This window comes from Carettochelys insculpta, chromosome 28 (assembly GCF_033958435.1).
Source record: "Carettochelys insculpta isolate YL-2023 chromosome 28, ASM3395843v1, whole genome shotgun sequence".
In the NCBI taxonomy this organism is placed as follows: domain Eukaryota; kingdom Metazoa; phylum Chordata; order Testudines; family Carettochelyidae; genus Carettochelys; species Carettochelys insculpta.
This window is the reverse complement of record NC_134164.1, coordinates 3,446,154-3,459,225: the sequence shown is the minus strand read 5'-3', so window position 1 is coordinate 3,459,225 and position 13,072 is coordinate 3,446,154. Positions and strand designations below refer to the sequence as shown.

General features: G+C 42.3%; 1 protein-coding gene across 2 annotated transcripts in view; it reads left to right on the top strand.

Annotated features, from left to right (window-relative positions):
* FBXL20 (F-box and leucine rich repeat protein 20) overlaps positions 1 to 13,072 on the top strand; it is a 72,056-nt gene that overhangs the window by 46,763 nt on the left and 12,221 nt on the right. For both annotated transcript variants that reach the window (XM_074978768.1, XM_074978769.1), the window contains 6 exons: positions 3,623 to 3,718; positions 6,344 to 6,470; positions 8,798 to 8,872; positions 10,369 to 10,499; positions 11,837 to 11,897; positions 12,511 to 12,555. In XM_074978768.1, the coding sequence (XP_074834869.1) occupies positions 3,623 to 3,718; positions 6,344 to 6,470; positions 8,798 to 8,872; positions 10,369 to 10,499; positions 11,837 to 11,897; positions 12,511 to 12,555 (535 nt within the window). The remainder of the gene's footprint in view (positions 1 to 3,622; positions 3,719 to 6,343; positions 6,471 to 8,797; positions 8,873 to 10,368; positions 10,500 to 11,836; positions 11,898 to 12,510; positions 12,556 to 13,072) is intronic.

The window sequence follows — 13,072 nt, the reverse complement described above, 5'->3', positions numbered from 1 at the left end:
GGGAGGCAGGCGTGAGGGTGACTCATCACCCTACCAATGACAAAGTAGCTTACTACTTGGTCAACAGGGAATCCCACCAAAATTGACTCGGGTGGGTGATACAAATCAGGTACCCTTTCTGGGTCCTGTCCCTACCTGCTTCCTGTTGGTGGAGGTCTCTGGGGTCTGTGAGCACCTCTTGTGTCAGCTGTGCTTTCTCTCAGGTGTCTGCAGGGGTGATGGTGCTTGTTTGGTATCAGTCTCCAGCTCATGTGGTCCAGCTTCCTCCTGAGCAGTCCGCCCAGACTGAGCTGTGCCACTCTACTCCCTTTTATACGATAATAGTCAGAGCGTGCCCAACAGTGGCGGGAGGGTGGGGCTTCCACAGCTAAGAACACTAGCTTAACCCCTTCTGCCCAGTGAACCCCATCACAGAGGGCCTAAACTACTCTTCCTAGGAAAGTAGTGGTGACGTTGACTAAATTAATTTGCATCGTGGTCGAAAAGCTGAAGGAATCCTTTTTACATATTTTTCTGATGTAAATAGCATCTATTGTTTCAAAAATAGCTTTACCTCACATTGTCTAATTTTTGTTCTTTATTACCTTCAAAGCATCATAGTTGCCATAGCTTTTAAAAGCAATTCATACTTAAGGGGGCAAACAATGTAGGCTAGTCACTGGTCATGTTCCATGTAGCCTTCCACTGGAGATGGCAATACATGCTGCAAAGACTAACAGTAGCCTGCAAAGATGTGTAGGAATGAGTTATTTATTAGCAGGTGGAAATACTCCTCCTATGTCAAGTGCTTGCTCGTGTTCATTACACGTTGTCTGTGTGCTTGCCACATGCATTCATGCCAGAAGTTTTTTCCTTGGCAGCATTCACTGGGGAGCAGTTCTGGTGTCCTCTAGAGTGGCACCCATGTGGCATGATGTAAGGAATGCTGCTGGATCTTCCCACCCTTAGTTTCTTCAGCAATCTGCATAGTAGCTGTTCCAGGTGCCTCAGGGAAGGGCACAAGTGGCAAGTGCTGCATGTATATGAGCACCGCTGGGGCCAGTTTGGGTGGCACCCAGCATCACAGCGTTGGGGCACAACAGGCTGACACCAGCCCTGGTCCAAGATGAGAAGACAAAGAAGGCCAGTAGGGGATGATCTCCTACTCCCCGCAAGGCGAAAGCCATGTCTTGGGGTGAGCTAAGATCTGCTTTGGGCAGCTCATTTTCCCATTCAGGAAGTTGGGCCTCAGCCCATGTTGAGTGGTGCAGACCATTCCATTCCTTACCTGGAAGCTTGGAAACAAAGGTTGGCCTCTGTCAGCTTCAGGTGCTACAGATTCCTGATGCTCTCCAGGCTGTTCAGGAACCAGGATCCTAACGCCTGCTTCCATTGGAGTACATCGTGTGGCCGTCTTTGTTCTACCAGCTGATGCCAGGATCACGCTGCATTTTTCCTCATGAAGTCAGTCAAATTCCCAAAGCGCCTCAGAAGGCTTATGCAGAGGTATGACTCCCTTATCCTCTGTCCCACAGTGGGACCTTAACTTGGTCCTCTCCAGGCTCACTGGCCAGCCCTTCAAGCTAGGGGGCTCCTGCTGTCTTTCCTGCTTGTCCTGGAAGGTTTCCTTCCTGGTGGCAGTGACATCAGTGAGACAAGTCTCTGCCATCAAGGCCTTGACCTCAGAACCACTGAACACAATTTTCCATAAAGACAAGGTCCAGCTGCATCCCACCTGGCCTTCTTGCCAAAGGTGGTGTCCTATATGAACCAGAACCTCTTCCTGCCTGTGTTCTGTCCTGAGCCACACAAGACAGCAACAGAGAGATGTCTGCATGCCCTGGCCCTCCAGAGGACCTTGGACTTTTATTTGGGGTATGCCAAGCCTCTCTGCAAATTGATACAGCTCTTCTTTGCTACAGCAGATAGGATGAAGTACTTTCTAGTTTCCTTGCAGAGGAGATACAGCTGGATCAACTCTTGCTTACGTATCTGTTACAAGCTGGCAAAGATCAGACTGCCACCGTTGATTATCTGAGCCCATTTAACTAGAGCACAGGCATCTTCCTGGTGTACATCCTGATCTGAGGATGTCTGTCTTCCATCTTCAGTCGCACTAAGCCATTGCTCATCAGCCCAAAGATGTCGCTGGGTTCAGGAGAGCTGTTACAATTTATGCAGCTGTGATGTGAATGCCTGCTTGCCCTTAGCCCCCACAGATACTGCTTGGAGTCACCTATTGTGGAATGGACGTGAGCAAGTACTTGAAGAAGAAAAGACCTGTTCCTGTTCAACATGTGCGGCTTCTGTCCCTTTAATGACCCACCCTCCTTCCCCACTGTCAGAGTTTCTGGCAAGAAGGAAATGAGGGGTGGGGAGCCACGCACCATTCCAACGAGTGCCAGAGCTGCTCCCCTACAGATACTGCCGAGGGAAAAACGTCCATCACTGGTGTATGGGATAAGCGCACACGCCTAATGTAGAGTGGGCATGGGCAACCCCTCTTGAAGAGCATCAGTTATGGAGCAGCTAACTGGTTTTGCAGGGTGTGGTGGGGGAGCTTGCATTGCTAATAGTTTTATAAGCTTAATACAGTCCTGTGAGTCAAAACCATAGCTCATCTGTGTTTTTCCAGGCCCAGCTGCTCATAACATTGCAGGATCAGAGACTCTACCTCTGCAGTTAATGGAGCTAGATAGCCAAGTTGGCAATGGAACCTGAGTTTCTTGCTGGCCTCCAGCTTGGCCTCACTGCTAAGATTTTTTTAAAGGGATATCACTGGCTGTCTCCCACAGTGTTTTTCAGGCCTTTTTGGGTCTTCCTACATAGGCATTTGTGTAGGACTACACTGTACTAGTTGAGTAATCATTTCTAAAGCTTTGATTTAAAAAAAAAAAGAGAGAGAGCGAGAGAACGAGAGAACGAATGAACAGGAGGTGTCCCCAGTACATAGTTGTCTGTAGTCAGCACTGGGGACACACAACCTGATTTTGTTGCTAGTCCTTCAGAAATTAATCCTTAGGTAGGTGAAATCCCTGCCATTACTGTCTAGGAGACAAGTCACAGGTAAACAGCAAGGTCCCTTGGATGTGCTCCAGCTACTCTAGACACTACCAGCGATCAGCTCCTGTTTCTAGTGTGAATATTGCACATTAGATCATGTGAGGCTTGGTGCTTGATCCATTTTTGGTGGTTCCTCAGGACTTTGAGAGCAATCTTGAGCAGCAAGCTGGGAAAATAGGGTAGAAGGTACAGATCTAAGAGTCAGATTGTCCCCTTTGAATGCAGATGTTAGAGGGGTCCTATAGAATGACTTTCAGCATTGGGTTTTGAGCAACCAAATCCATCCATGAAAGCTGCCTGATTCAAAATACAAAGAAAAGCTTTTTCATCTACACACACACATGGGCTGCTTAGTAAGAGTACTTTCTCTGTCCTGTCCCCCACCAACCTGCCTCCAATACAGCCTCATGGTGTATTCTCCATCCTTTTACTTTTTTCAGTGGGGGTTTACATTAATATATTTGTGCACATAGAATGATGGAAAAAATATGATCATATCTGTGTATGTCTTTAGCTAAATGTACTGTCTGACTTTTTTTTTTTTTTTTTTTTTTTTTTTTTTTTTTAAATTCTCTTTCAGGACATGTACCAGCCTTAGTAAGTTCTGCTCTAAACTCAGGCACCTTGATTTGGCTTCCTGCACTTCCATAACCAACCTATCTCTAAAAGCACTGAGGTAGGAACTGACATCATGGAGATCCTGTGCACCTGTTGAATTCTCCATAGCTTGTTGCTTAATGCCCGCTATTCTCTGAACTTCCATGGTGGAGTTTGAAACGAGTGCATAGATTCCTGCAACTGCAATCCGAAGCTAATGCAGTAAAAACTCTGTTCTCTGACATATTGGGGAAATCTAGGGTGGCCATTAATCCAATATTCTGGTTAACTGAGAGTTATACCATATCACATACAGAATGGGAAGTGACTGTCTAGGAATGAGTACTGCGGAAAGGGGCTTGGGGTCATAGTGGACAACAAGCTAAATGAGAGTCACCAGTGTGATGCTGTTGCCAAAAAAGCAAACATGATTCTGTGACGTATTAACAGGAGTGTTGTGAGCAAGACACGAGAAGTCATTTTTCTTCTCAACTCAGCGCTCATTAGGCCTTAATTGGAGTATTGTGTCCAGTTGTGGGCACCACATTTCAAGCAAGATGTGGAGAAATTGGAAAAGGTCCAGAGAAGAGCAACAAGAATGATTAAATGTCTAGAGAACATGAGCTCTGACTGAAAGAACTGGGGTTGTTTAGTTTAGAAAAGAGAAGATTTAGAGGGGAGATAACAGTTTTCAAGTACCTCAAAGAGGGTTACAAGGAGGAGGGAGAAAAATTGTTCTCCTTGGCCTCTGCGGATGGGACAAGGAGCAATGGGCTTAAACTGCAGCGAAGGAGGTTTAGATTAGACATTAGGAAAAACTTCCGAATTTACAGAGTGGTTAAACATGGGAATAATTTACCTAGGGAGGTTGTGGAATCTCCATCACTGGAGATGCTTAAAAGCAAGTTAGATAAACACATATTGGAGATGATTTAGATGGTGTTTGGTCCTGCCAACAGGGCAGGGAACTGGACTCGATGACCTCTTGACGTCCCTTCCAGTTCTAGTGTTCTGTGATACTTCACCAATGGAATAGCAATTTTCAAAGACTTAGAATACAATAAAATACAGTATAAAATAGTAGACAAATACTATAAGTGATTCGTTTCTTGAAGCACTTAGGTGTATACAGGTAAAGTTTTCTGTACAGTAGTTTATCTTGCGACACACCATATCATGGTAGGCAGCTCAAGGCATACACCCAGATCACTGCAAATACACTTAATACTAAAAATATACTGAACATAATGTAATCTTTCTCTGATGATTCAGAAGTGCCAGAGGGTCATGAATATCAGCATCAATTTTCACTAGCTGTAGAAGGTGTAGGCGATTGGGCTGAATGTGTAATGACCCTATGACACATTCTGGAAGTTGACAAAGTCCCTGATTCCAGCAGGGCCATTTGTCTTTTGCATAAAAGTAGAGCACAGAATATGCAAGTGCACAAGGTTATGCAGTGTAGTAGTCCCAATTACTAGACTGAAGATTTGTATGGGGAGACATCAGAAATGCCACTTAATTGCACTTTTCTAGTGAATCGAGTGGTGGATAGCAAAGCATTCACTGTATATGAATGCTGAGTTCTGCTGGTTAGTACTGCCTGGTCTGTAAAGAGTCAGGAGCTAACTGGAAGGTATTTTGTCTGGATGATTAGCAACAATGAGATAAGATTGCGCTGAGGGTTTGACTTGTATTTAAGTGGCAGGCAGAGTTTTCAGTAACATGCGTTGTAAATACCTTTTTGTTAGTATTTGACTTTTGAATTACATAATTCCCACTGCATAGGTAGAAAGTGTCCTGCAGTTGCAAAATAGACAGGCACATGATTACTTGTCTTAAACTGATTAGGTGACATGGTAACTACTTAATCCTACTGAGTGTATGTGCCAAGTAATCTAGAAATGGAAGGGAATGACAGGCAGTAGTGACAAGAAATTGGGACAGGGAAAGAAAGCAAAAGAAGACACTGACAATAATGGCAGGGAGTAAAATGAGTTTTAAATATAGATAAATTGATCTAGCTAAGGAGAATGAAATATAGAAAGACTAATTTAAAGGGAAATAGTAGTGAAGGGGTTGCATTGAGGTATCAAAGGAATCGTACTATAAAAACAGAGCTGTTTGTTTTTATAGCTGGCTTTCAGCCATTTGAGTCTGGCTTTCTTTTTAGGGCTTCAACCTGGCCTCCAATTTTCTAGGGTCAGTTTTGAGCCTGCAAATAATTGCAATCAGAGTCGATAGTATTTACATATATGTCTACCTGACTGCAAATCAAATGTGTACATTTTGTTTGTGCCAGCAGCTATTTTGAGCACAAATTTGTGTCTGATAAATCAGAGGATGTGTTTCAAAAATGTAGCCCATTGAAATTGGTTGGTTTGACTGTACCTAGGCCTCTTCTGCAATACCCCTGTGAATGCTCCAGTCTGTGCACAAGAGGGTGGATGACAGCCCTCTCATCTCCTTTTGATGCAGTAGATCAGCCATCTTTTCTCTGAGTGCCCACTATTGAGTTACTGGTTTCTGAGCCTATCACCTGAGAGCTGCTCTCATCTGGAGATTTTTATGTTGAATAAATGAATATTCCATGTGAGTGTGGGTACAATTTCCAGTGCTCAGTTGGAGTCCAAAAACTGTAATTTCCTGTGATTGGGCGTGAAGCAGGGTTTGTTTCCACCCACTTTTCCTTTTGCCTCCCAAGTGAGGGATGCCCACTGCTGGAACAGCTGAATATCTCCTGGTGTGACCAAGTGACTAAAGATGGCATCCAGGCTCTGGTGAGAGGTTGTGGAGGACTCAAAGCCCTGTTTCTGAAGGGCTGTACGCAGGTATGACTATGGAGAACACGTTTACTAAACTAAATACAAGTTTCTTATGCATTCAGCTCACTTACAGCAAGGAGTGTGAAGTATTGTGCATCTTGTATTTCCCAGCATCGCCTTATACAAATAACTATTCAAGATCTACCAAGGAGACGTTAAATGCTGTACTGAAACTACACTAGCTTAGAGTCCACCATGAAGGGCTGAACAACGAAAGCTATCTTGTAGTGGAATCTTAATCTTTCTCCATCCCCTTTTCATGGGCTGTAGTGAGCAAAGCCACACTCATTAACGTTTGTTTTAATGAGTGATAAAAACATCCTGGCCATGTCCTTAGACTTAATTCTGGCCCTTTTTAGATGGGCCAGACAGTAGTAGAAAGCCCAGCTGGAGTTGCATTTGGCTTCACATGATAAAAGTTCCTGTGTGTCATTTCCCAGCTGGCTAATGTTGAATAGACCTATAACTGTCTCCTTTCAAAGCTTTTCCTACGAGAAATTAGACACACAGTACCATCGTTTCTGAGAAGTACCATGTTACTCTTTGGACTGTATTCAGAACAAGATGTAGTAGGTTCTGAAGGTACCGCATGGATGGATCTTCAACCCTGACACTTTCAAATATAAAACATTAATGCTGAAGTTTCTATTTCCCTTTGTTTCAGGTTAATTTTCTTTAATCTTACTGTTTTACATGTTGGGCCATGACAGTACCCATGCTTCAAACTAGACTGAAATTCACATAACACTCATGCTCATGGATGGTTCTGTGCCTTTATTTAGGCAGGGGTTATAGCTGTGAGCTCTGCAGTAACTGAAATTTGCCCTGAGTATTTAAATCTTAAACAAGAAAGGGATTCATATGCAGGTTATGGATCCTAAGGCTTGCTAGCCAGAAACAAGCCAGAGGGATTGCAGGTTAATATCGTACCAAGGACAGCTTCTTTAGTACTCTTCTTCATAGCAGTAGATACGAACCAAGTTCTGATGTAGGACTTGAATGTATGACTGTGTTGTGCAGACAGACATGCTCTTGGGTAAGTCCAAATGACATTGTAGAACCTGATACAATATTTCATCCGTAGGACATCCCAAAGTACTTCTAAGCATAAGATTTACTTCAGCTGCCGATTCTGGGGTGAGAGGATGATAGTTAGGCAGAAAACTGGTATCCAGCTTGCGAAGAGCAGTGAAGGTGTGAGAAATTTTGCCAGAGAACAAATCCCCTTTCTCCTTAATTAAAAGGCGGGGGGGGGGGGCAATCTTTGGTGCCTAATGCACATGCAGATGAAGCAGAAGAACATGAAAGAGCAGCAGCATGGGGAGCTGAGCTTTTCTGTCTTAGGAAGGTCATGTGCTGAGTTGTCCCTGCATAATTAAAGTCTAACTATTATAAACCTGTAAGTCATCCTCTTGTATGTACTTGGTTCATAGTTGCTCAAATCTTGAAACTGTGGGGTGTCAGGGGGCAGGAGGTATGGTTTTAGTTCCACCTCACCCCTACCCTGTGACAGGGTCAGTATTTTACGTGCTGCTGACGTGTGGAGCTCAGTGGTTACTTTCCCATTGTACATGAGCATGGAAAGCAATAAATGTTGAGTGTGTTGAGCACAGCAATAGTACATATATCACTGTGTGCAAAACAAACCCAAATATTGGGACCATTGCCAGTAGTTTCCAAAGCTTATGTTACTGTGGTTTTTAATAGCCTAGGAGACATATACATGACTGATAAGAGGGTTAACAATCCAAGCCTATTTTCAGAATTTAGCTCACTGAAAAACAGCTTGAACTTCTGGTTATTTATGGACTCGTGAAATATTTGGTGGGACTAGATCCTTGTTATCAGTTATTTGCCATCTGCTCTCCTGGATGTGAGACTGGCAATGACTTTTTCTTAGCAGCCAAAAGCAACTTGGGTGCTTTTGTGGCTCCTGCATTGAAGGAAAACAAAGTTTTTTAAGGAGCACTTTCACAAGTGAATAAAGAGGAGAGGAAAGGGTGATACACAGGAGTCCTATGAAGCATTAATTATTAGAAGCAAAATGTGTCAAAATTGAGTGTTTTCACCTTACATTCTGTCTGTTAATCTTGTATTTTTGACCTGAGCATAATTTGTTGGAATCAGTAAATCTTGCAAATCTGTTGATTCTCAGTCTCTGAGACAGTGGAAGATAGATTGTAAATGCTTGTTTATTTCTGTTACACATTTTGAGAACTGAGTGGCTTTCCCACCCCCCTACCACAGTGAAAATTCAGAGTAGTAATTCATATTTTCACACATGGACTACGTCAAATATAACGCTGTTTCAATCTATACATTGTTCTTTCCAGCTTGAAGATGAAGCTCTCAAATACATTGGAACACACTGCCCTGAACTAGTGACTTTAAACCTGCAGACCTGCTTAGTAAGTAATCTTCCCTGTGATTTCCACTTTACATGCAATGTAGCTATAAAAGGCATCTCTAACCAGGATCGTAGAAGACCTACTCCACCCTTGAAACGTCGTCATCCTTGCAGACTGGAAAATTGTACTTCGGCAAGTTCTAAAAATAAATGTATAAAAATATGTGTGTTTTTCTGGCGGTAGCATTTTGTAGAGTTGTACAAATCCCCAAAATAGCCTAGTTAGCTTTGGTTTGACAAGACTACATCTCTGTGTCCCGCCCATTGGGCTTCTAAGCACATTTGCAGGACTAGGTGGAAAAATTCTTCCTTTTGGGCAAGAAAGTAGCCTGCAAACTTTTACAGTAGCTTTTAAAAGTGATTCAGCCGGCACGCTGTCCCTCTGCAAAGGCATGGAACAAGCCGTTAACAAGGCCAGAAATGTACTTTTGAACCCAAAAGGGAACTGAGCAGAGTTGTATGTACATCATCCAGCTCTTCTGACGTGACACTTGAACGGATTGCCCCCCTTCCACCAAAGTCAGAAGGGGCCTGGAGGCTTGTAGATCTCTCTCTCATTCCATATTGTGCTTTAAGGGCACAGAGCAGTGTTTGCACACTGAAGGGAGATGTGTCATTGATTGGCACAGGGATAGTGTGAACAGTAACTTTTTGGTGTTGATATTGAGTACCTAGGGTATGGAAGATGCAACTGTTAGACGTGAAAAGAAAACCAAGTAAGGTTGTCACATACCTTTAACTTAATCCTTTGTAATGTGCTTTTTTTCCCACTTTAGTGATTGGTCTAAAGTGGCTATTGCCAGTCTACAGACTGGTGCTTTCCCTGTGGGAAATGGACCCTGTCAGGTCATGAAATCCAATGAGGCCCAGCTTTTTTTCTGTGCTTTTATACTGATCCATCTCTTCTCCTCTCCTTCCACGGGATACCTTGATCTTGTCGTCACCAAGGTCTAAACATATACCTGGCCAAAGGGGATACAGCTCCCTTGAACTCAGTGAAATTACACAGGTTCTGAATTTGACGAGGGTTCAGAACCACATCTTAGCACTTCCCTTGGGCACTGAGGTTTTTGAAAGTTGTTTGGAAATCCAAAGGGTGGCTAAAATAAAAAGCATTTATATTATGGAAGGTGGTGGTGTGACCTCTGTCAGACCATCCTAATTAATCTTTCAGCCCAGTTTGACTTTGTCGGCATTGCAGAGGAAGCTGAGAGACAGTGCTTGTGGTGTTAGCAGATTCTGTAGTGCCAGCCCCTAAAATAATTGCATGCCTTTGGAATCAGCTGCGGACTATTTATAAGCTGTTTCAGAGTGCCTTATGCTGCTTCAGCTATCACAAAAAATATTTGAACAAATTTCTTGGCTGATAAGCATAACTTGGCCTTGATCACTCCACATTGAATGCCTCCTTGCTTGTCTTAAAAGGTAGAATTGGGCAGTGGATTGGATCTCAGACATCACTACTAATGGTTCTGATGCTTTGTTTTTTTCTTGTAGCAAATCACAGATGATGGTCTCATAACAATATGCAGAGGATGCCATAAACTGCAATCTTTGTGTGCCTCAGGCTGCTCTAACATTACAGATGCCATCTTGAATGCTCTGGGACAAAACTGCCCAAGGCTTAGGTGAGTTTTTGGTCTGGAGTCACACAACTGGGGATTGAGCGAAGATGTGGGTGGTAACAGAACTCTAGACATTTTTTGATTCTCCTAGTGACAGTCCAGTATGGAAGTCCACTTGTTTAGCCACTGAAGTTTATTTCCAGCTGCTCAGTGAGAAGAGGGTGACAGTGAGTGAGTTATGTCCTAATTTCTGATTCCATAAAATATAACTCTATATGGTATCTTGGTGCAGCAGTGTTGCGAACTGCTCTTTGGTGCTTGCACAAAATTACTGATAGTTGCATTTTTCAGTCAGTGTATTTGGTTACAACAACTGAAATTAGTCCACTGCTTTTTATGCTAAACACTGGAAACAAGATTTAAATTTTGTTCTTCCCTTGCTCAGTACCTTTTTGGTAATGTGTGTTGATGGTAGCGTTGGATCAGGGGAAGCAAAAGAGCAAAGGGGTTTGCCTTTTTGTTAGTTTTCACTATTTCAGACAGAGAATGGGCTTCAAGTCCCAGCTCTGTAAATTGTTTTAATACATATTTTTTTTAGGACAAGCATCTCCGAAAAGATTTACAGTGCAATTAGGGAAAAGAGTATTTTATGGGATCTGTTATAGCTGTGTGACCTGCTTTGTTTGGCTAAAGTAAGAATAGAAATGGAATTTCTATAATCTCAAAAATAAAATAAAAGATAATTATGGATGCATGTGTCAGTTTTCATATATATGCAGTTTGAACTTGGAAAGAGGAAGGTAAAAATACTGCGATTCCAGTTGGATCCCAAGTCGATCCCACTGGATCAACTCCGCTTGCAGATCAACTGCATAAAATGCCCTAAACCAAAGTATCTGTCACATTTCGGAAAGCCATGATCTTAAACTTTTGGAAAAGGAAATAATGATCTCCCTTGCAGTATTACAGCATTGAGATGTAAAACATTATAATATAAGGGGAAAGGAGGAGGCACCATGAAACTGCAATAGCAGAAACAAAGAATTTTCTGGCAGTCGTCTGAAATAGGAATGAGCAATGTGCTATCTAGAAAACTTTAAGTCCATATGTTGTGGCATTAAATACTTACCCTTACATGCCCTGAGCCGTCTTATGAAATTCTATTGCACGTAACACACTAGTACATTGTAATGAGATTGTCAAATGGAGTGGAGGGGGGTACTCCAAATGTGCTTGAGAATAATACTCTGTGGCCAGTGGTCACAGAGAGGTAGTCCTCTCAGGAAGTATTGCCTCGATTTAGTCTCTCCCTACCCTGTCTTCCTTTTTTAAATAAAACAGACTCTGTGAAGCGAAATGATTACAGTATTGTTAGAACATTATTAATTCTTTCTGTACAGAATATTAGAAGTTGCAAGGTGTTCACAGCTAACAGATGTGGGCTTTACCACTCTGGCCAAGGTAAGTTCTGCTTTCTTCTTTGCGGTGCATCTGTTTCTTGGGAGCCCAGAGTGACAATCACACACTCCCATGCATTTGTGTTTTGCAAAACAGCTCCTTTTTGTTTGAAAGTTGTGTGGAAACAAGAAGACAAAGTAGATCTCTGAACTGTTTTATTTCTTAAATTTTCATTGTTGTTTCTCCATACAGCTCCCAATTACTGTGATGAGTAATGTGTATCTAAAGTTAGTGAAACTGTTAACATTTAGCAGGAAATCCTTGCACAATTTTGTGCATCAGACAGATTAGACTGTACTCTACACCAGTCCCACTAAATTGATAACCCTATTCCTTTCTGTAGATAAAACACAAAGATAAACAAGTTAGTAGATATTTTATATAAGTCTTTAAATTGGCAGGCTTGATGCATAGTCAATATTATGCCTGTTTTTAGTGGTATTGTCGTCTTGGTACAAGAAACTCTTTGCAGACATGACCAACTTTGGAAGAAAGACTTCCTTTCCAAATGCACTTCATCTGTGTTGAGAAAGGAAGGCTCCAATAATTTTACATATACTGACTGCGCTTTGTGTCTAATTTGTTTGTGCTTTTATTTCCTATCTGCACTGTACAGAACTGTCATGAGCTTGAAAAAATGGACCTGGAAGAGTGTGTTCAGGTAAGAGCTCAGCTTTATAACTCTGGTGGTTTCTTGCAGGAAGTTGCAGCAGTGCGAAAACATCGTTTGTGACAAATGTGTCTAGGTTTTAGTAATAACACTGAAGGGATCAGAGCACAGAGTCCCAAGTTCATTTTTAAATCAGGACAGCTTGTTCCAGACTCCTGATCAAGAAAAGGAGCTGATAAGTTTGGAATAGATGAATTGCATGTATATGTGTGTGTGTGTGTGTTCACATCTGTTCCAATGTTCAACATAAGTGTAGTGAAAGGATATTGAAAAAGTTAATAATCTGAGGAGCCCATCAAATCTAGACTGTGTGTTTATCTGCTAAAGACCATGCATAGTTCTGTAAATTTAAGCATCTGTGGAAAAACCTGGCAGTTGCAAGAACAAGCCCCAGGGTGAGAGCTTTTCTTCCAAAAACAGAAAGGCCTCTGGTACATAAACTGACAGATCAGTAAAGGTAATTTCCAAATATTAAATATTCCTGCAGCTGTAGTGTTTGAACTGTGAT